This window comes from Otolemur garnettii, unplaced genomic scaffold, assembly GCF_000181295.1.
Source record: "Otolemur garnettii isolate 467f Iridium unplaced genomic scaffold, OtoGar3 scaffold00074, whole genome shotgun sequence".
NCBI lineage: Eukaryota > Metazoa > Chordata > Mammalia > Primates > Galagidae > Otolemur > Otolemur garnettii.
The window spans coordinates 6,010,163-6,032,506 of NW_003852469.1; the positions used below are offsets into that span (position 1 = coordinate 6,010,163).

The 22,344-nt window shown below is 48.0% G+C and overlaps 1 protein-coding gene across 1 annotated transcript in view; it reads left to right on the plus strand.

Annotated features, from left to right (window-relative positions):
• The window catches only part of LOXL2 (lysyl oxidase like 2), an 82,690-nt gene that overhangs the window by 22,699 nt on the left and 37,647 nt on the right, over positions 1-22,344 (plus strand). Inside the window, exons 2-3 of the mRNA XM_012807741.2 lie at positions 4,944-5,378; positions 11,684-11,859. Of these exons, the coding sequence (XP_012663195.1) occupies positions 5,000-5,378; positions 11,684-11,859 (555 nt within the window). The 5' untranslated portion in view covers positions 4,944-4,999. The remainder of the gene's footprint in view (positions 1-4,943; positions 5,379-11,683; positions 11,860-22,344) is intronic.

Here is a 22,344-nt window from a genome sequence, read left to right on the forward strand (position 1 = left end):
GTTGTTTTGGTGGGCCCAGGCTGGATTCAAACCCGCCACCTTAGGTGTATGTGGCTGGCGCCTTAGCCACTTGAGCTACGGGCACCAAGCCTGTCTTTAATGTCTGTAAGATGAGGACAAAGAGGCAGTGTAGATGAGGAAAACTCTCTTGAATTCAAAGTTAGGTCACCTAGAAACTGGTCATTTCATCCATGATGTCCAGTAGGCGAACCCCAGCTGGACTGTCCCCTTTATGTCAGCACACCAGTTGACTCACACACGGCAAGGCACAGTGTGTGGTAGGATCTCAATGAATGCTTGTTGAATGAATAAATCAAGCATTTGAAGCCTGGATGGAGATTAACAGTAATAGACTTATTTCCTTATTCATCGTTTCCAAATATTTGGGGATTTTCTAGCTGTCCTTTTGTTTTTGGTTTACAGCTTAATTCTACTATGGACAGACAACACATTCTGTATGATGTCATTGAATGTGTTAAGACTGGATTTACAACCCAATTTCAGGTCCATGTGTCCTTGAAGCAGATCTGTCTTCTTCATTTGTTGAGTACAGTATAGAAACTTGCGAATTGGGTCAAGTTTGTTAATGACATCATCCCCATCTTCATTGCCAGGATTTTTTTGTTTCTTCTGTTATTTACTGACAGAGCTATATAAAAGCTACTATGACTTGTGTGCTTTCTTCATTTTAGTTCTATCAATATTTTATTTTATATACATTGAAGCTATGTGTACAAATTTAGAAGAGTTGTGTCTTCCTGGTGGGTTGACTCTTTCTTTATCATAATCAATCCTGTTTTTGTCTCTAGTTATGTTTCTTATCCTAAAGTCCACATTATCTGACTGTATACCAGTTTTCTTGTAATTAAAGAAAATGGAGTATCTTTTTCCATACTTTCACATTGAATCTTTGTGTCTCTTGTAAGAAATAAAAATCTCAATTGTTTTGTTAAATTCAAACAAAACAATTTGGGAGTGGGTGATTCTGGTGATCTTTGTCTTTTCATTACAGTTATTTGAAACCCCATAAGACATAATTTTTGTCTTACACAGTTGATCTTCGTTTAGATTTACCTACAGTTTCCTGTTCTGTACCCTCATTCCTTCCTTCATACTAACATGTGTGGGATTATTTTTTCTACTAGCCTGAGGAACCCCCTATGTTATTTCCATCTTATGGACCTCTGCTAACAGATTCTCTCATTTTTGTCTGTCTGAATGTCCTTATTTCACCTTCACTCTCTTCAGTGGGTACAGAGTTTTGGCTGATTTATTTTTTTCAGCCCTCTGAAAATGCAATGCTGTTACCATCCTCCCCTTACTTTTGTTGGGAGGCCAGCTGGGAGTCTTTCTGCTGCTCTTTCGAAGGCAAAGTACTTTTTACATTTTGGCTGCATTTGAGAATTTTCTCTTTGTCTTGGATTCTCTGCAGCTGGATTTTGATGTGCCCAGATGTGGTTTTCTTTGTAAACTGCTGGGGCTTGCTATCATTTTCAATTCTGGAAAATTCTTGGTCGTTATTTCAGATGTTTTTGTTGCATATCTTTTCTCGGGATTCCGATCATGTGGATATTAGACCTCTCTAAACTCTCTGCCCTGACTTCTGGAATGTAGCGCTGGACCCACTGGGAAGCCTGAGGCTGTTTAACAGCCTTTTTGGCAGGCTCTGAGCTGTAATTTTTGTCTCCTAATCCCCAGAGGCTGCCTAAAGCTCTGCCTAGCTGTCAGCCTGTTGACTGCTGTCTGCTGTGGAATCAGCAAATGCCTTCCAGGGAAAAGCAGAGACAACTGTGAAGCTTACCCTGTACCTTACTCACCCCTCTGGGTTCTTGGCCCCTCTGCTGCCTCAGAGTTTCCCACGTGTCCAAACATATGTTTTTGGTATTTTATCTACCTTTCTTAGTTGTTCTTGGCAGGAAGGCTACCTAATACAAGCTAGCCCGCCATACCCAGGAACAGATGTGTTGCTGTGCAGAAATGACAAAGATACGATTTCTGTCCCTTGGGCCTAAGGAGCTGGTGGCAGAGCCAGACATGACAACAGAGTAAAGCAAGGCAGACAGCTATTCGAAAGGGACTCAGAAAGACATGAGATCCGATTAGGAGGACCTGAGAAGGACTGTGACAAATGCCATTTGCAGAGGAGGGGAGGGAGGAACATTGTTGTAGGTGGCAAAACTGAAGCCCAGTAAAGGCTGATGGAATTGGACCCATGTACCATGGGAGGGGCTTGGGTGAGGGAAGGGAGACACTGTCATTGGAACTGGAGCCAAGGGGGTGTGTGTGCCACAGTGTAAAGGCTTTTGATTCCCAGGCTGAACCTGTACATTTTTCATATGTGATGGTAGCTAGGGGTAACCCATTCTGGCTTTACCTGTACTAACTGTGCAACTCTGGCAAAGTCCCCAATCCTCTCTGGTTCGTGATTTTGTCCCATATAAAATAAGAATCCTAATAACAGCTGCCTCCTCTACTCCCCAGGGCTCCTGTGAGACAGCTGAGTTTGTGAATGCAAATATGCTTTGATGGGAAAGAGGGTGGTGAGGACAGTTTCCCTATGGAGCCACGCTACTAGTTGGTCAGGCTGTAGTTGGTGGGGACTATCGCATGAACCTACTACTTTTCGGGCCTTGTTTGCAGGATGAGGATGGCTGGCTTTCCAGGGATGGGGCTTCCAAAGCACTTGGTTCCCACAGTTCTCCAAGCACTGACATCTCTATTCCAGTGTCCACCTTTAGGCACTGGACACTGCTGGCCACCCGACAGACACATCTCTCCAAGGCAGATTATTCCTCAATGGGTAGTCTGGGGCAGCTCTGTTCACTGGAGAGTTGTGCAGACCTGCCTCAACAGCAGCTTGCTGGAATCTGAGCAGTGGGATTATCCTTCCCCTCCCCACATGCAAGAGTATCTTTTGCCCCCTTCTGCTTCCACCTGTTCATCCTGGTTTTGCCTTTGGGGCCCCACACCCCAGTCTGCTTCTCTTCCATGAGACACACCTACAGCCTTTTTAAGACAGTCTCTCTCTCTCTGAATGATAGAAGGACCAAGGTACATAGGTCTGTTGCTATGTGTCTCAGTCTGGAATTCTTACAGGTAGGCTCCACCAAGTATGGTGACCAAAACCTTGAGGATTTTAAAGTTCATTTAGCAAATGCTCTTATCATATTTTTTAGGTGCCATTCATTTAATATTCATTTTATGAGCTAGATATGATTGTTACCCCCATTTTATACATGAGGAAATGCAAGCACAGAGAAGTATGTTGCCCAGAGGTGCACAGCTAGCAAACAGAATGGGGATTCAAACTCAGACTGTCTGGCTCCAGAGTCTGTGCTCCTCCCCACTCTGCTGCCTACCCTCCCGGCCTAATGCCTGGCTGCTTAGCCCCTCTCCTTTGGACCTTACCATAATGCCTCCCCTCTGAGCTGACAGCAGACTTGCTCAGCACCTGGGACCCCCAGGGACAGACACCATGAGAAGGAAAAGAACTGTCTACAGGGCATCCTTGGCTTCTCTAAGTGTGAGACACAGACCTGCTCTCTGAGGCTGCTAAAGACAGGCCCTGGCTGAGAGCTGTTCAAGGAGTCTCTCCTGGTGACTTCCTCAACTGGTGTCTTCACCCTCTGGCTGCCCAAAGGAGAAGGCATGATGAGATCGGAAGCCTGAGTGAGTGTTTGGTGTATCCCTTGGAGAACTTCCCCATGTGGGTAGCACTCTCAAGCCCCAGGCTTCGTAAGTGGCTCAATCACCTTCTCATTCAGTAAACGTGTCCATAGAACCTGTGCTATTTACTCTGGAGGCGCCAGAGAAGAATAACCCACACGTCCCGCTCTTCAGAAGTTTGTGACCTAATTAGGGGTGTGGAACTACATGGGAAGGGTCAGCAGAGTGTCTGGATCCACTACTGCCTTGGAAGGAGAGAGCCTGGGAGGCTGTCACCTGGCACCCGCATGGGGCGTGGGTCTGAGAAGATGTGAGATGTGGGGAGGTAGAGGGAGGGTGCGCTACCTGTAGGTTCTACAGCCCTCTTCTCCAGCCCCAGTGCTTCAGGAGGCTGGCCCATGCTGGTCCCTCCTTTCTTGCCTGAGGTGTCAGGTTGAGTAGGTTGAGTTTGCCCAAGAGGAGGCACCAGGGTGAGATTGGAGGCCAGAAGGAGCGTGAGTCAGCTGTTTGCCACCTCCCCTCCTGTTCCTGAGGTGGTTGTGGGTTGGGGTTGAGACCCTCTAGTGAAAATCACAGACCCAAAGAGGCAGCCCCCTCAGATGGTTCTGCTGCCCAGTCCCTCCCTGGGGAGCCTGTTAGCCTAAGGGTGGCACCAGCTCCCCTGGGTTGCCAGCCCTGGGGAATGACTCTAGCATGTTTTAGATCCCCAGACCTCTGTTTGCACCTCCATAGTCTTTAAAAACACTCTTTGAGAGTGGCACCTGTGGCTCAGTGAGTAGGGTGCCAGCCCCATATACCAAGGGTGGGTATTCAAACCCAGCCCAGGCCAAAATGCAACAACAGCAAAAAAAAAAAAAAAAATAGCCCAGCCACAGCCTGTAGGCCACTAATCAGGCGGCAGAGCAAAGAGAATTGCCTAAGCCCAAGAGCTGGAGGTTGCTGTGAGCTGTGACACAACAGCACTCTACGGAGGGTAACAAAGTGAGACTCTGTCTCTTAAAAAAAAAAAAAAAAAAACTCTCTTCAAATTAAGTTGGAGAGTGCTCTGCTCCCTGCCAGAACCCCCACGGAAAACAGCATTCCAGAGACAGGAAAATGGGAGAACAAAGTATCTGGAACTCCTAGACTTGAACGGTGGAGGCAGCAGGTGGGAGCGGAGCTGGGATGAAATCCGGAAGGAGAGAGCTTTGTGTACTACACAAAGGACTGTGTGAGGTCACTGGGTGTTCTGCAGGTCTCTGTGCATCCCATCTCATCGCATCTGTGCTCTCTTCCAGGAAGCTTCTGCTGCCTGCGCCCCGCCTGCCCTTCCTAACTGCCCGGGGGCCCTTCCATGGGATCCTGGGCTGAGACTGAGATGGAGAAGCTCCAGGGGACCTGCCTGTGCCTCTGTGTGGCTGTGCTGGCCTTGCTGCCCTCCCCAAGCCTGGCGCAATATGACAGCTGGCCCTACTACCCCGAGTACTTCCAGCAGCCGGCGCCCGAGTACCAGCAGCCTCGGGTGCCCGCCGATGTGGCGAAGGTCCAGCTGCGCCTGACCGGGCAGAAGAGGAAGCACAATGAGGGCCGCGTGGAGGTGTACTATAGCGGCCAGTGGGGCACTGTGTGCGACGACGACTTCTCCATCCACGCTGCCCACGTCGTCTGCCGGGAGCTGGGCTACGTGGAGGCCAAGTCCTGGACTGCCAGCTCCTCCTATGGCAAGGGGGAAGGTGAGCCCCCCTGTGCTTTGGAACCGAGTGCTGTGTCACCTGGCACGACCCAGGAGCAGCCTTGGGTGAGGTCAGCCTGGTGACGGAGGCTGTAATCACTATGAATGTACCTTCCCTCTGGGGGTGCCATCCTGTGCCCACACAGGCTGTACCCTGCAGGAAGGTGGGAGGGGAGGGGTGAGTAGGGAGGGACCCACCAACCATCCTGATTTGCCCTGGACTTTCCTGGTTTTAGTATGAAAAGTCTCACATCTTGAAAAACTGCTGAATTTCAGACAAACTAGGATGGCTGGTGACCCTAAGTCAGGGGTGAAACCAACCTGCACTTTTCTGTCCAAGCCACAGGCCCTGCCTGGTGGCTGCATCAGCTCAGGGGAGTTGTGCCTCACCCCAAATCTTTCCCTCAATTGAGAGCCTTGGGTCTTTGTCACAAATGTTCCCACATGCAAGAGTTCCCTGCCTCTCCCACCTTCTTGCCTCTAATGGGTTTATGGTTCTGACGCTCATCTGTGCGGCCCTGTCCTGACCAAGCCCACCCCATTGTGGGCTTGGTCATGACAGGAACAGAGTCACTTTGGGGTTCTCACCTTTGGGTGGCTTTTTGTTTCCACCTTTGTTAGGTTTGCATCCATTTATTTATTTGTAAACTGTTGTGGAAGTCTTGAGGGAGGGTGGGTATTGGAGCCCTGAAGCTCCAGCTCAGTCCTGGTACTGCCCTCACCAACTATGTGTGTTATAGAAAGACACATACCCCCCTCTTCAGCCTCAGGTTCCCCATTGGGAAGTTAGGGTCCCTAAGAACACTTGAAATCCTGATGTTCTCTGTTCCCAAACAGTAAAGTGAATAAGTGTGAAGGGCATTGTTTTTTAAAAAATGTTTTCCAGGAGCTAAGGGTTCGCCATCCCCAGGTTGGTAAAGCAGATGTGGCTACAGCACCAGCTGAACCACCGCACTGGCCTCAGGTCAGGCCTGGCTGCTTAGACTAGAGGGTTAATGCCACACTAGCTGCTTAAGAATCACCTGAGAGGGCTTAAAAATATAGATTATCTCAGATATCAGCCAACGATAATCTGGTTTAAAAAGTCTGGGCTGGAGCCTCAGACTCTGTGGCTTTGGGAAACCTAGGAGGTGATTGTTGGTGCACTCAGGCATGGGAGTTATTGAAATAGATAACTGTGGGCTCGGCGCCTATAGCTCAACCGGCTAAGTCACCAGCCACGTACACCTAAGGTGGTGGGTTCGAATCCCCAGCCCGGACCCGCCAAACAACAATGATGGCTGCAACCAAAAAATAGCCGGGCATTGTGGCGGGCGCCTGTGGTCCCAGCTACTTGGGAGGCGGAGGCAGGAGACTCGCTTGAGCCCAGGAGTTGGAGGTTGCTGTGAGCTGTAATGCCACAGCACTCTACCCAGGGGAACAGCTTGAGGCTCTGTCTCAAAAAAAAAAAAAAAAGAAATAGATAACTGTGGTGCTCCCCTCCAAGCCTCCTTTCTGTTACTCTAGAAATTCTGGGAGAAAGGAAGTGCCATCTCATACATGTCTTACCTCCACAATTGAAAATTTCCTTTTGGAGTGACTGGATCAGGAGATAGCACTTAAGGTGTATGTTCTCTGAAGCTCACTCTGGGCTCCTGGGCAGTGATGAGAGGCAAAGTGGTGAAGATGAGCTAGCAAATGCTAGCAAGCCCACTTCCTATCTCCTTTAAACAAACTCCTATCTTCCAGTCTCTGCCTAGCTCGCTGAGCCACCCAGGGGAACAGCAGATTCACCTAGTCTAGGCTCTCCAATCCTCAGTTATTTTATAACAAGTGCATTCCAATGATGGAGGTATTTTCCAGCAAAAACTTTATTTCCATGCAAATTTAAAATTTACCTGTCATCAGACAAGAGGGTTGTGGTTTTTTCCCATTAGGAGCAGAAGAAAGAGCCTTACCTGGGTGTGACTTTGGCATCCAAGGATGCAAAGTTTGAGGGAGTGGAGAAAATAGGAAAGGGAACAATTAAAATCGTGGTCCTTGGAGTTTGTGCTGGGGAAGGAGGGAAGGAATCCATGGAGGAGGAGAAAGATGGTGCAGAACTGGTAGGACCTATGGGGTGTCAGTCTTTGTTTTGATTGGGGTACGAGAAGTATGCTAGAAAGATTAGGGCCATGAATGCAGAGCAGGAGGGTGGAATGGACATTGAGGCGTCCAGTCACTGGTGGTGACACAGCCTGAGCTATCACTGGGTGTCAGCAGGTACAGTAAGGTGGAAAAGTCATAGACACAGGAGCTGTCATAACAAAGACACCAAGAGTACTGGCAAGGGCATCTTTGTGGACATTGAAACCATCAAGGGTTATAACAGGAAGAGAGTCTAAGAGAGAACAGGGAGAAACAGACACTTAAAAAAAAGAACACTATTTTGTGCTTAGGGCTTCATGAATTAGACTGTCTATATAAAGTAGTACTTGATTGGCTTGGCGCCTGTGGCTCAAGTGGCTAAGGCACCAGCCACATACACCTAAGGTGGTGGGTTCAAATCCAGCCTGGGCTGGCCAAAACAACAATGACGGCTGCAACCAAAAAATAGCCAGGCGTTGTGGCGAGCACCTGTGGTCCCAGCTGCTTGGGAGGCAGAGGCAGGAGACTCGCTTGAGCCCAGGAGTTAGAGGTTGCTGTGAGCTGTGATGCCACGGCACTCTGCCTAGGGGGACTGCTTGAGGCTCTGTCTCAAAAAAAAAAAAAAAAAAGTAGTACTTGATTTATGCTGAGAGAAACCTTTTAAATCTAAATGTATTTCAATTTCACCAGTATCAATGAAGGTTTCTTTTTTAGCACTGGGTGCATTTAGCCTGTGAGTGGGGATCTGTGGATGGGAACCTCACTGCTGACCCCATGAGAGTCAGCCCCTCTAGGAATCTCACGCTCCTCTGAAGTTCAGGCTACAATAATGGAGCCAGGGACACCACGAGGACTTTTGAGTTTTCCAGCCTAGCCTGTCAACAGGTCTCTCTCCCAAAGCATTTCTGAGCTGACGTGAACCTTTCAGAGAGTTCTGGAGGGAACACCTGTCCCAATTTCTTACCCTTGGGGTGGGGCTCGAAACAACTTGCACATAAAGTGGTTGGTCTCAACTGTCTTCAGAACTGAGAGGCTGACCCTGCTCCCATCACCTCCCCCACACTTTAGATTGAAATGACAGAGCCAGCAATGACCACATTGGGATCTGAAATAATTTCCATTGCCCTAACAGAGCCCAGGAGCTCTGGCATTCAAATGGAATCCCATTTATGGTTTTTATCTTACAAATGACCTGTTAATTTGTTTGTATATCTCTTCCATCATCAGGAGAGGGATTGCTCAGACTCTCATAAATGGATAGAAAGAGTAAAATGAAATTTGGCTTCTGATTGAATGGCTCCTTTGTTTTCAAAGTTCGAGTTGCAAACTGTCCCTGGTAGCAGTAACTGTGTGCTAGCAGCCACCCCCAGCCCTTAGCAAGGGGGGTCTCTCACTGCAGATGGGACAGGGTGCTCCTGTTTCTCACCATCCCTGCTAATCCAGCAGCTTTACTGAAGAATGTTCCAAGGAAGAGGCCCTGCTTCAAATGTGGAGGGTCTTTCCAGTGCGAGTACTTAGCAAAACAAACATAGGTTTGTTGTTAAGACAGCAATCGATTAGGGAGCGTATGTTTCAGTGGAGCTTGACGGCTTGGTAACCAGGCCAAATTGAGAAACCAGTTGGAAAACCTCAGCCCAGATGTTTTCAATCAGTTCTTTGTTACTCACAATGCATGAAGGGGTGCTCTCGTTTGAGCCCCAACCAGCAGCCATCAGAGCAGACATGCTTCAGCAGGAAGCATCCTGGAAGTCAGGATACTAGACCCCTATCCTCCCTAACCTCGAGGGGCCACAGCTTCTCTTCCTTGGTTTTCTAATCTCTACAGTGGGGGTGTTTATATCTGCTTTCTTCCTTGCATCATGGAACAAGAATTCATTGCTTTTCTGACTATCTGGAGAAAGGAAGGGGAAGGGAGATTGAACGTGTAGGCACATCATTACTTTCCTGAATCTCCATGGCAACCTCTTTGTTGACATGGTGGTTTTTACTTTAGAAATGGGAAGTGGCCTTGGTCAAATACAGTAGTTGGCCACATCACAGAGAGCCTAGGTTTGTGGCAGTTGGAATTTGAGCTCAGGTTTGTTTGATTCTGCTAATCTATAGACTCCTCAAAGAGGCTACAGGAAGAATGAGGGGTTTGTTTTGGTTTCTTTCATTTTGTTGTGGCACTTATAACAAAATCACAATTTGAAAACCCTCTAGCATTATATAAAATCTTTATTTTTAATTGTTGAAAAATAGAAGCAACATAAAATTTACCACCTTAATGATGTTCAAGTGCACAGCTCAGTAGTGCTAAGTACATTCACGTTGCTATACAGACATCACCACCATCCATATTGAGAAAGTTTTCATCTTGCAAAACTGAGACTCTGCACCCATTCAACAACCACTCCCCATTTCTCTCTCACCCTAGGCAACCACCATTCTACTTTTTGCTTCCCTGATTTGATTCATATAGTATTTGTCTTTTGTGACCGACTTATTTAACTTAGCATAATGTTCTTACAATTCATCCAAGTTATAGTATGTGTCAGAGTTTGCTTCCTTGTAAGGCTGAATAATGTTCCATTGTATGGATAGCCCACAGTTTGTTGATGGGTATTTGCATTTGAGTTGCTTCCATTTCTTGGCTATTGTGAATGATGCTTCTATGGACAGGGGTGTGCAGGTATCTCTGGGTTTGTATAGCTGCAGGTGGAACTGCTGGATCATATGGTAACTGTAGTTTTAATTTTTTGAGAGACCACCATACTGTTTTCTATTGCAGCTGCACCATTTTACACTCCCACCAACAGTGCACAAGGATTCTAGTTTCTCCACTTCTCTGCCAGCACTGTTATTTTCTGGGGGTTTTGATAGTAGTCATCCTAAGGGGTGTGAAGTGGTATCTCATTGTGGTTAATCCTCTAGTACTTTGCACACCGAATTCTCTGGTTTGTGCAAGTGAGGTAAAAGAGCAGAAAGTGAGCAGAGTTCCAGGGTGGCCTTCTGGGACGTGAAGAAGTGGCTGTGTGGGTTGGTCCAGCTAGGATGCCTGAGTCCGTGCTAGGGAATGTCAGGTAGTAAAAAGAGCACCGGATAGGCAATCAGATCCAGCTTCTGGGCTTAGGGGGTGGTGGGAATACTCCCTCCATCTCATCCTCTTCCCTGGGGGATGAGAAGACCAGGGAGGAAACAGGTGAACATGCCTTCATAACTTCAAACCCTCAATGGCAGGACAGCTTCGCTTTCCCCTGAGAGGTCAGAGTTCAGCCTCTGCTGCAGGAAGGTAGGGCTGGCTTGTGCCATCATCAGTGTCTCTAAGTCATCATCATCACTGTTACCATTTTATAGTAACCATGGCGATTATTAAATTGCACACACCTCTGCAATTCAATTCATTGTTATCCCAGCTTTACTGATGAGAAAAAGGGGCTTTGGCCAAGGTCATACAGCTAAGTGGCAGAACCAGAATTCAAACCAAGCTTAGTACTCAAAACCAAACACTTCCTACTGTTTCATGTGACTTCCAGGCTCAAATCTGATTCCCATTCTAATAGTGTTCTATCTACCACATCCTCAAATCACATCAGTTCCCTACTCAGGCAAGGGAATCCAGATGGTCTAGAACAGGGGTCCTCAAACTTTTTAAAAAGGGAACCAGTTCACTGTCCCTCAGACCATTGGAGGGCTGGACTACGGGCCCTGGGACGAGTCAGCTGCTAAGCAGGACAGGCAGTGGTGGCAAAAACAACCGGCAGAGGCTCGGCACCTATAGCTCAACCGGCTAAGGCGCCAGCCACATACACCTAAGGTGGCGGGTTCGAATCCCCAGCCCGGACCTGCCAAACAACAATGATGGCTGCAACCAAAAAATAGCCGGGCGTTGTGGCGGGCGCCTGTGGTCCCAGCTACTTGGGAGGCGGAGGCAGGTGACTCACTTGAGCCCAGGAGTTGGGGGACAGCTTGAGGCTCTGTCTCAAAAAAAAAAAAAAACAACCGGCAGACCGGATAAATGTCCTAGGTGGGCTGCATGTGGCCTGCAGGCCGTAGTTTGAGGATGCCTGGTCTAGAACTTCATTTGTAACATAATAAAAATCAATCAATGGCCACACACAGCTCCTAAATTAGAGAGGATTCTCTTTTCATGTAAGAAATTGGTGCCCCCAAACCTGCATTGACGTGGCACTTGGTTTCTCTCTTCTCTGCCTCTTTCAGGACCCATCTGGCTGGACAATGTCTACTGCACTGGCAAGGAGGCGACCCTTGCAGCCTGCTCCTCCAACGGCTGGGGTGTCACTGACTGCAAGCACACGGAAGACGTCGGTGTGGTATGCAGTGAAAAGAGGATTCCTGGGTTCAAATTTGACAATTCCTTGGTCAACCAGATAGAGGCAAGTCATGTTTTTTTGATGACTCCTTCATGTAAAGCTTCTTTCTTCTTCCATGGAACTCACTTCTTGCCTACTGATTTCAAGATGTGTGTGAACACTAAGGAGAGGGGCCCAATTCAACCAGATTTGGTGGAAGGGTTGTTGAGGGAAGGGTTTCTGGAGAACGGGATCCCTTCAGTGGGGAGAGGGCACCCCAGGCACGGAGAACAACTTGGGTAAAGGCACAGAGATGTGAGGGTGGGTGCAGATTGGCTTTCAGCAGAGAATAGCACTCAGAGTACATTGGGTGCATCTGTGAGCAGTGTGGACTGGAGCTAGAAAGGCAGGCATGCAACACCTTCTGTGCCATGTTTAGGAGTTTGCCCTTTGGGCTAGGGAAAAGTAGTAGTTATCAATTGCTGCTTAACAAATTGCCTCCAGATTTTGTAGCTTAAAAGAGTGAACGTGCATAATGTCACACAGTTGCTGAGGGTCAGGAACCAAGGAGCAGCCGAGCTACTGGATTCTGCCCAGAATCTCTCACGAAGTTGCTGTCAGGCCACCGGTGAGGGCAGGTCGGGTCTTTCCCACACTGGCTTCTTGGACTTTAGTTCTGCTGGCTGCAGGCTGGAGCCCTCAGCTCCTCTCTATGTGGCCTCTCTGTGGGCTGCCTGAGTGGCCTCAACATGTGGCAGCTGTCTTCCCCAGAGTGAGTGGTCCAAAGGAGAGTGAGAGAAGGAACATGAGATGGAAGCCACAGAGCTTCCCAACCTTGTCTTGGAAGCGATACCTTAATACCGTCATTTGTGCCATATTCTACTGATCACTCACCCACCCTGGTATGGTGTGGGAGGAGATTACTCAAGGGGTGTGAATCAGAAGGTGGGGTCACTGGGTGTTATCTTGGAAACTGGCTACAACTGGACAGTTGTTTCCAAATCTAGCTGAGGATCAGAATCACCTTAGAAGTGCAAGTACTGGGGCCTCCCCCCTCACCTGCTGACTCAGAATTTCCTACTATGGGATCAGATTATTTTTCTTTAAGCTTTCCCAGATGATTCGATCTGATGACCCTTCTGCTCCACTTATGGCTAAGTGTTTGGCCGTTTGGATTTTCTTTTCCAAACAATTACATTAATAAGCACTCACTGCACATCTCTTACGTGCAAAATATGTGGGACTCCGAATGGGAAGACTCAGCAAACAAGACTCCTGTTCTCAAACAACATGCAGGGCTTGACCAAGAAGCCTGGTCCAGGAGTTGGCACTGCTTTGGCCTTCCGCTGACCCCAGCCCTGAGGGAGGAAAGGTGACTTGGGCTCCAGAGGAGGCTCCGCCCAGACTGTGGTCTTTCCCATCATGACTCACCCTGAGCTACTCTTTCCTCACGTGTTCCTAGAACACACCACACACACTGGGAACGTGTCCATGCCTGCTCCATAGCATGGGAGAGACTTTCCAGCCTGCTCTTAGCTGGAAGGATGAGACCACTTCAGTTGAACTCTTTGAATCTGCTGTTTGATTGGCACTAACTAGAGAGATTATCATGGAATCCATAGTAATTTATTTAGCGTTCAGTCACTCATGACAACTTCACTTTACCATAAAGTTTACTATTTGGAGGGGGCATTTGTCTAGTCTAGTTTTACAGAACTTTCCATCTCCACTCTTTGTAACCTCATATAGAATAATTAGCATTCATGTATACATATCTCATCTCCCCCATGAGATTGGAAGCTTCCAGAGAGCGGGCAGGTACTATGTCTTACTTATCATTGAATCAAATAGATAAAATCTAGGAACCTACCTAATAGGAACAATATCACCAACTCTGAGATTTTCTTTTCCCCAGAAGTACAAACTGGAGATCATTAACCCCTTAGGTGGAGGATCTCCCAGAAGAAAATATAAACTAAACAGCCATGAGAGACACCCAGGAGCAAGTCATTCCTTCATAGCATCGCCCTGCCTCATAGGGCAGTGAGCTCATTTGTAACATCTTTTATAGGCCTCTATTCAACCTAGAACCTCAGTAAGTCCGCTTGGAGTATCAAGTGAAGACCCAGGCTTCTTGGCACAAGAATGTCATTGATGGTTTGAATAAAAGAAAGAAAGGCCGGAATGCCAGTGGATTTAAGGCCAAGAAAATGAGAAGACTCCCTTGCCACTAGAAGAAATGATTTTGGACAAAGGACTCTGAGTGGCACTTCACTAGATACGTGTTTATTAAATACCTACGTTGTGCCGGTTTCAGCGTTTCACATTTACAGGGGACAATGAGATGGGTCTTATCAAAAGCAGAGCCTTAATGGGGTAGAATCAGGATAGAAAAGACTGAAAAAGTTGGAATGAACTTTCTTACCCTGGAAAAGTGAGTTCCATGATAGGAAAGCTTAGCATCTACCTGCATTCTGGACATTTGTTGAGTGCCTGCTCCTCACACATTGTGGTCTGGGACAGCAGTGGAGAAAGAAAACATGGCCCTTGTTTTCCAGCCCTTAGAGCCTGCAAAGACAAGAGACAAGGCTTGGGAAAAGTGGGGGTGGTCTGGGGAGATCATTTCAAATCGGGAGCATGGACCCTAGTGAATTTACAGAAACCCAGGAAGGACAACCTGGGAAACATCTAGTGCCTGCCATGCTCTGCTTTCCTAGAAGGCCTCCGTCTTGCTGTCACACAGATCAGACTGGTTACCACGAGCCAGGGTGGAGCTGTCTTGCCCAACCACAGACCCTGAGGGAACTTTCATTGATGATCAGTGCCCTATAACTTCTTTCCTTTGGTAGCTGCTAAAAGTAGGTCATAACTTCTTCCCTTTGGTAGCTACTAAAAGTAGGTCACGAAAGGACCTAGACCTCAGGAAGTCTAAGGAGAACCTTTGTGAGTTGCCAGAAGGTTCTTGCATCCAGGTCTCTGTGGCTAAGGCTCATGCTTACTGGCAGGGCTGGGCTGGTGGGTAGGGAGCCGCCTAGGCCACCTACAAGGGGCTGTTTGTGGGATACTGAGACATTTCTCTAAAGTGCCTCATGGAATAGCCTGTGTCAGTAGCTGAAATCATGGAATCATTCCTCTGAGCTCAAGAAATGCTGCCTATTGAATTTTTGTGGACAGGAGGAAGATGCAGCTTTGGTGAATGTGCAGTTAGGTGGAGTCGCAGCTTGCTGACCAGTGATACCGCAGCAGACTGCTGACTGATGAGTATGAACACCATGGATGGCCTCTACAGTGGCCCTGCCATCCTCCTCCTGCCTCCCCACCATGTATCAGGAGTTTTCATGGAGACTAAAACACATATTGATAAAATTTATAGGAGATATAAAACTAGGAGGACTTGCTAGGATAAAAAATGATGGAACAAAGATTCAGACAAACTGCAGGAGACTGACATCACAGGCCCAAGCTGTATAATGTGAGAGATGAACATAGGGTCCTAGATCAGTGTTCACTGGGGAGAAAAAATCAGCCACAAGAGGCTCAGCGCTGATAGCACAGTGGTTATGGCACCAGCGACATGCACTGAGGCTGGCAGGTTTGAACCTGGCCGTGCCTGCTAAACAACAATGACAACTGCAACAAAAAAATAGCCAGGCATTGTGGCAGGTGCCTGTAGGCCCAGCTACTTGGGAGACTGAGGCAAGATAATCACTTAAGCCCAAGAGTTTGAGGTTACTATGAGCTGTGATGCCACAGCACTCTACCAAGGGCAAATAGTGAGACTCTGTCTCAAAAAAAAAAAAAAAAAACCAGCCACAAGAGTACAGGGTGTAGGGAAAGTGACTAAAGTAACTATTTAAAAAAAAACAAAAACAAATCTCTGAGGGCAGTAATTGACTAAGAGCTCAGTATCAGCCAAGAGTATGATATGGCTGCTAAGAAAATGAATATGAACTGTGTTACGAAAAAATTCTGCTTTTTGGGCTAATAACTGGCTGCATGCACAGTTCAGTTCTAGATCCAGCTCTTACCCATATCACCCAGAGGAGATGCCAACAGGATGGAGACAAGTCTGGAACTTATATTATATGAGGAACTAAAGATTTTGGGTCAAGGAAAGAGATTGGGAGGAGACATTATGGTTCTCTTCAAATATTTGAAGTACTATTGTGCGGAAGAGTTTTTGTAATTTATTCCAACTCCCAGAGCTAAGACAGAGGGGCAGGTAGCAGAGGTGGGTTTCAGCTCAGTGGAAGCCCCACAGTGGGTTGCTCTACTCCAGTTGATGGTGAACTCTTCAGCGCTGGAGGAGTTCAAGAGCCAGCTAGGGGACCTGCTGCCAGGAGTATTGCGGTCTGGTCGCCTGCATGGGAAAGGAAGTGGGATTAAGGTGATTGCCAAATTCTAGGAACTCTTGTTACTTAGTGTCTATGAAAACGTATCATCCCCTGTAGCAGGTGAGCCCCAGTTGGATACTGGCAGCATCCAACACTGAGTAAACTGACACCACACGTATGTTGAGTACTCATAAGAGTGCATGCACACATGCATGCACACACACACACACACACGGAAAAGGGATGCCAACTGGTGTGTGCATTGTGCTCGAGCTCTCTCCCTGCCTCTTCTCTTGGCCTCTCATGACCTTGGCCTTGAAACCAGGTGTGGGGTTTGCCCCCTTCACTCTTCCACACCAAAGTGTGAGAGTTAAAAACCTCTTGACTTCCCCTAGTTTGGGGTCTGTAAGTTCAAAGATAGTCAGTCATAAATGAAGGTCGGTGAATGCTTTCTCCATGACCTGTGACCCCAGCTGTAAACTACCGGGCTGATAAATGGGATGAGGATATTGCTGCCCCTTCCCACGCCTCCTCTGTGCATACCATTCACCCTCGTTGACTCCTGGAGATGAAGGAAGGATCACACACCACTGCAGATGGCCCTCCCAGGCTTGTGCCTCCTTCACAGCCCACTGGAATTCTCCAAGCAAAGAGTGGAAGAAAACGACATCGGTCTAGACCAAGTCCATCCTACTGTGGGATGCCAGAGGCATCTGAGTCACTGAGCCCTGGAGCCCGGCTGATGGAATTTCACTTAATGAGCTCACTGTGCTTCCCTGAATGCCTTCTACCTCTGCTTGGGGGCTCCTTGGCATTTTGTAAATTCCCCTCCAGAGGAGAGAAAAATCACACCTTCATCATCGGAATGACCCCCCCAACCAGGGAAAGTTTACAGGGTTGGACCCTAAGCAACCCACAGAGCAGCAGCCAGCACACTTGGCAAGTGTTGAGCAGGTTGGATTTGGTCCCTTCCAGCTAGAGATGCTCTGTAATCCAGTGAGGATGGTTTCTCCATCAGAAGGACAGTTTTCACTCATCACTTACAGGGTAGTCTTATACATTCTGTGGGGAAAACCAGATGATTTCTATAAACGTGCTTTGCAGGCTATGAAGTTGTATGCTGTGTTAGCCTCCCCACTGCTTTACTGCCCTTGTGCCATCTGGGAAATCCATTCCAGTTCTCCCCTTTTCTAAGACAGGCTGTACCGTCATAGCTTGCTGTGTATTCTCAGTTTTGGACCTGAAAGTCAAAGGCAGGGCCTCTGGGTTGCAGCCCCATTGGGCACTAGAACTTAATAGCCTCATGACCGGAGTGATCGACCCTTCTTGTGTCTCTGGGCATCATACCAAAAAACCAAAGTTGGGCTGGGTAGGAAGCAAATGAGGTCAGTCCTTGCAACTTTCTTAAAAGGAGGTAAGTAGAAGCAAATAATGAAATAGAAATACGGTTGGTTCCAAATGAGCAAATCTCTTTTAAACTCAGAAAACCGAGTTCCAGACAACTCCCCCCCTCCAGCCCCCGGATGTCAGAGGCTCTTAAATCAAGAGGCTTTGTTTCCTGTCTGTGGCGGGTGGACAAGTTGGAAAAAGCATTCGATAAGGAGAGATGACAAATCCAGATGCCCTGCTGGGCAAACCTCTGGCCCGGGCTGCTCCACACGTTGTGGTGTCATGTGCTTGAAGGAGGCTCGTGGCTGGAGCCATGTGTTATTAGATCAGGGAGCATTTGGGAACATTCTTTTCTCTTTCTTCATCCCTCCCCCCCAAACTCACCTTCTTCCCTACCCTTTTTTAAAGGTTCATTTGCAAAAAGCAGTTAAGTTACCAGAATTGATCGGAAAATCTCAGGCTGTGGTTGTCTCTCCACCAAGGGACCTCAGGGGCCAACAGAGGAATGATAAGGACAGAACCAGGGGGTTCTCCCCTTCTAGGAGAGGGGAGAATCTGGTCCCCCACCCTCTGTTTGCTCACATTCTCCTGGAAGGACTCTGAGACCTGAAAAAGCCCTTTCTTCTCCTCTTAGCCAACAGGGACTGCGGCTGCTGTGAATTTTTTAAATTCCAGGAGTCCAGGTTTTTATAAGTCACAGTTGGTTGCCAAATGTTTCAGTGTTGCTTCCCAGCAACAGCTTCCTCTGTGTCATCTGGGGGCTCCGGGGGTGGAGGCCTAGAGTCCAAAAGGGGTCGATCTCTAGAAAGACTTCCAGAAAAGTCTATGCACTTCCTAGCTAGGAGTCTTAAACCTACACACACCCACAGAGTAGGTAGAGCAGGTCACACTGGGTGGTTCAGAAAACAAAGGGAGTCTGTGTTCATCTCTGTGCAATTTTGAAGGTGGTGGTCCCTCCAAGCCTAAATATAGACCCCTTTTCTCTGGAAGAGGAACCTCCCTCCATGATAGGAAGAGAAATGGTAACAAGTGCGTAGTTTGTACCAGACTCCAGCCGGGGAGGAAAGAGCCACAGGGACAGAGCCTCTGATCCTCATCTTGCTGAACTGTCCAGCAGGCAGTCAGATGTTACTGTCCTGGGTTTTGTCTCTCCCACTTCGCAGGGAGCTTGGGCAAAAGGATGTGCTCACATTCTGTGGTTCTATTCACTAAGGTCCAAATAAAAATAGGCCACAGCACCTGAAATGCAATCGAGTGCTTATGTGGATAACAGAACAAATATGTGGACTTGTGCGCATCTGGTAAATCTAAGAACCTGGTTCCTGGCCAGGGTGTCACACATACAATCCTTTGAAAAGTATAAATAACATTTTAAGTATTTGTGAGATGAAATAAATAACATTTTACTTATTTGCTAGATTATACAATGAATGAGGAGCCTTGCAACTTATTTTAGATGCAGTAAATGAATGGACAGTGTGGTAGTTTGGAGAAGAGAGAGATGAATGAGGAGAGGCCAGTGGGAAAATGGCCATGTGGAGGAAGGAGGGCCCTTGAGCTGGGCCCTAGGAAGCCTCTCCTGCCCCGGTTAAGCAGATCCTCTGTTCAAGACTGTCTGGTGACATGACTAGGGTGGGGCAGGCAGTGTCCAGTCTGGCTCTGCAGTGGACTCGAATGGTTCATGTGAGTCACCTCAGCAAGGCTGGGTGGTCCACACCAAGGAATCCTCCACCCCATCCCAGGAGCTGGTGCCAAGGATCTGTTTATTTCACTTGATAAATATTTTAGCGCAGTGATAAACATTTTATCGCAGCACCAAACCCTTTGCTAAGCATGAGAATAAAGGGGTTGATGAAATGGGCATTCCTGCCTGCTCTGCGCTTACCCTCTAGGAGTGGAGAAAGTCAATGTCAAGCATCATTACCCTGTTACCATGGTGATGACTGCTGAGAGGAAAAGCACCAGGTCCAGGGTACGAGGTGGACAGTGATCTGGCATGGCTTAGGACTTTTCTGGCTTGTGGCCTCTCAGGTCCTTCTCTTCTCCCCTGCCAGGCCCAGAGGAGCTGCTGGCTCAGAGGGGCTGGCTACTGAGCAGATGTCTTGCAGGAAGCTGGCAGCAGGGCTTGCCGGGTCTCCAAAGAAGCAGCCTCTGTTTCCTACCCAAGTGCTTCGAGCTTGGAAAATGAAACAGATTTTCCAGCAGCCTTGCAAAGCTCTTGATTTATAGGAGGAAGGCCCTCACGGACCATAGGCTTTTTGCTCTGGTGTGTCAGTATGACCTCAGCTTTCCAGGCCACCCCCACCCTGTCCCCTGCCCTACCCCCTCTGGCCTCAAATGCCTAGACCTGAGGAACAGAAATCACTGAGATGCCTTCCCTCCTAGTTGGAAGTCACAGGCTCAGAATGCTTTGGCAGCTTCTTAAACTGAGAATTTGTGATTAGATCATCAAAGGGAATAATTACAGTGTGCCAGACTCGCTAATACAGCCTGCCTCATGCTGTATACAGATAATACCCACTCAGCTAAGCCTCTAACCGTCTGTGTGGAGGATCAGTTCAGCAACTGTTGACTGGTGTTAGGTCTCGAGGGAGAAGAGCTCAAGTGACCATCGAAAGCCCGGACAAAATGCAGATGGTTCCCATGTCTATCCATGAGTCACACAGTAGTGCTTATGTTAGGAAGAGAGGCAAGGACAGACTCGCTGTTTATTTTGCATTAAACAAAGGATAAAGGGAGTCTTTAATAACATTGTTTGGCTTGGGCACCAAACATGTTGAGCTAACGTAACTCCTGTTGTTGGATTTTTAAAAAGTTATTATTGGCTCATTCCAAAAATGTTTGAGGACCTACTATGTGTCTGGCCCTGGGAGTTATGGGTAATAGCTCTTAATAAATATCTCTGAATGAATGAATGATATACATTGTCCCTATGTTGACAGGAATCTGACAGGTAGGGAGCAAGGACAGAGAATGGCCAGAAGTGGCTCCAGCCTAAGGCATGGAATGGGGCCCCTGGAAGACCTGAGCAAGACACAGAAGGTCAAGTGGATGAATCTGTGGATCAGTGGACTGGATGTGAGACGAAGCAAGGGTACAGCAACCGAGTGAGATGACAGAATTATAAAGCCCTTCCTGTGTTTGTGTGATTGTCTTGGCGCACCTGACTGAGAAGTAAAATAGAACCAGAAAGGGGATGGAAGGGCAGGAAGAGATTGCTTCAGCCCAGTGGGCTTCAAGACTGAGTGGAGGGACCAAGGCTCACAGGCTCTCATTCTGCAAAGCTGGGGGGCGGGAGCTCTTCTCAGTGACTCCATAAAAGGAAGAAGAGCTGAGGGCATCATGGGCGTGTTCAGTCTTGTGTTCTGCAGAAGGTGCCAGGCTGGGCAGTGGGGAACTGGGTCTGTACCTGGAGGGCTTTTTGAGGAGGCTATATATAAATATCCAAATAAAGAAAGTGCAGGAACTTGTTAGTGGTAGTGGGAGGCAGCATGATAGTTGAGCAGAAGTTGCATAGTGCTAACCAGTTCTGGGCAGTGTGTCCCCCCAGCGTGGTCCTCCCACCCAGCACCACCCCAAGTATGACTTCTCAGGTTGGAAGGATTGGGCTAATATCACATTATGACTTCTAGAACAGAAGGGAGGAAGGGGATAACTAGCCTAAGATCAGGCCTGGCCAGTGTGCCTCCCAAGAGGCAGCGTGGCTAGTGCAGAGTTGGTCAAAGAATGGCGAAGTGGGTTCTGTGGCTCGCCCACCTCCCTGCTCTCTGCATCTTTCCCTGATGCAATCTCCAGCTAGACTTTCAAAATGGGTGATTTTTTTTCCTCATTGGCCACAGCCCCAGACTATCACATTCTGGAATTTACAAGTCATTGACAGATGCTGCAAGTATTAAATGTTGTTCAGGCAGAAGCCTGGGAGTCCCAACCCAGTGCTCTGTCCCTTGGCAAACTGTGGACTAAAGTGGGCAAGTCCTTGCCTGGTTGGGCCTTTGTTTTCCCTTCCAGAAGCGGGTGGCCACGACTTCCAGCACCTGAGGCCCTCCTGAGGGTGTGATAAGTTCTGACAGGACCACATGTCTAGGAGTTGCTGTGACTCCCCTGGAGGAAAGCCCTTCGAAGGCCTGGGGGCACTGTTGTCTCTGGTGAGAGACAGTGTTCAGTTTGAGTTTGAATTTTAAAATGTGCAAGATGCTTGACGAGCTTCTGAGGTATTGGGCTTCCTCTTAAATAGGCAAGCCCAGGGAGCCCTTGGTTTAAAAAAAAAATGTGTATATATTTTACTGTTTCAAACCTTCTCTTCTATTTTGGGACTTAACTTCTGGGGAAAAAAACTTCTAACCCTGGTGGTTTGGGAAGAGATTCCACAGCAATGAGGTAAGGAGGGAGGCTAGGCCACATGTGTGTGTTTTCGGAGAGGCTTCTGAGCAGCCTCTGTGAGCGTGGCGATGTGTGCCGTGCAAGGTCCCCAGCCTCCTCCAGCTGGCCTGAGGACAGGGTGCTGGGAACTCCGCTCTCTCTCACGTACACACCCCATCTGACTGGGCTCCATGGGGTAGGGTGCTGGACATCCAGTGTGCACAGCACCAGACAGTCCCTGCAAGTACCACCCAAGTCTGAGCCTAAGGTCCTGCCCATGTGGATCACCTCAGTACCAGGCAATGTACAGGACACGATGTGAGGGTGGACAGTGGCCACTATGAGCCTGGAGCCCAGGCCAGAAGTCAGAACCCCATCCTTCTTCACCTACTGATTGGTTGTGTAGGTGAAGAGAATTTGAAAAAGCTCATGGACTTTCTCATGTTTTCGCCTTTGAAAGGGGGTGCCATTTGCTATCTTGAAGGTG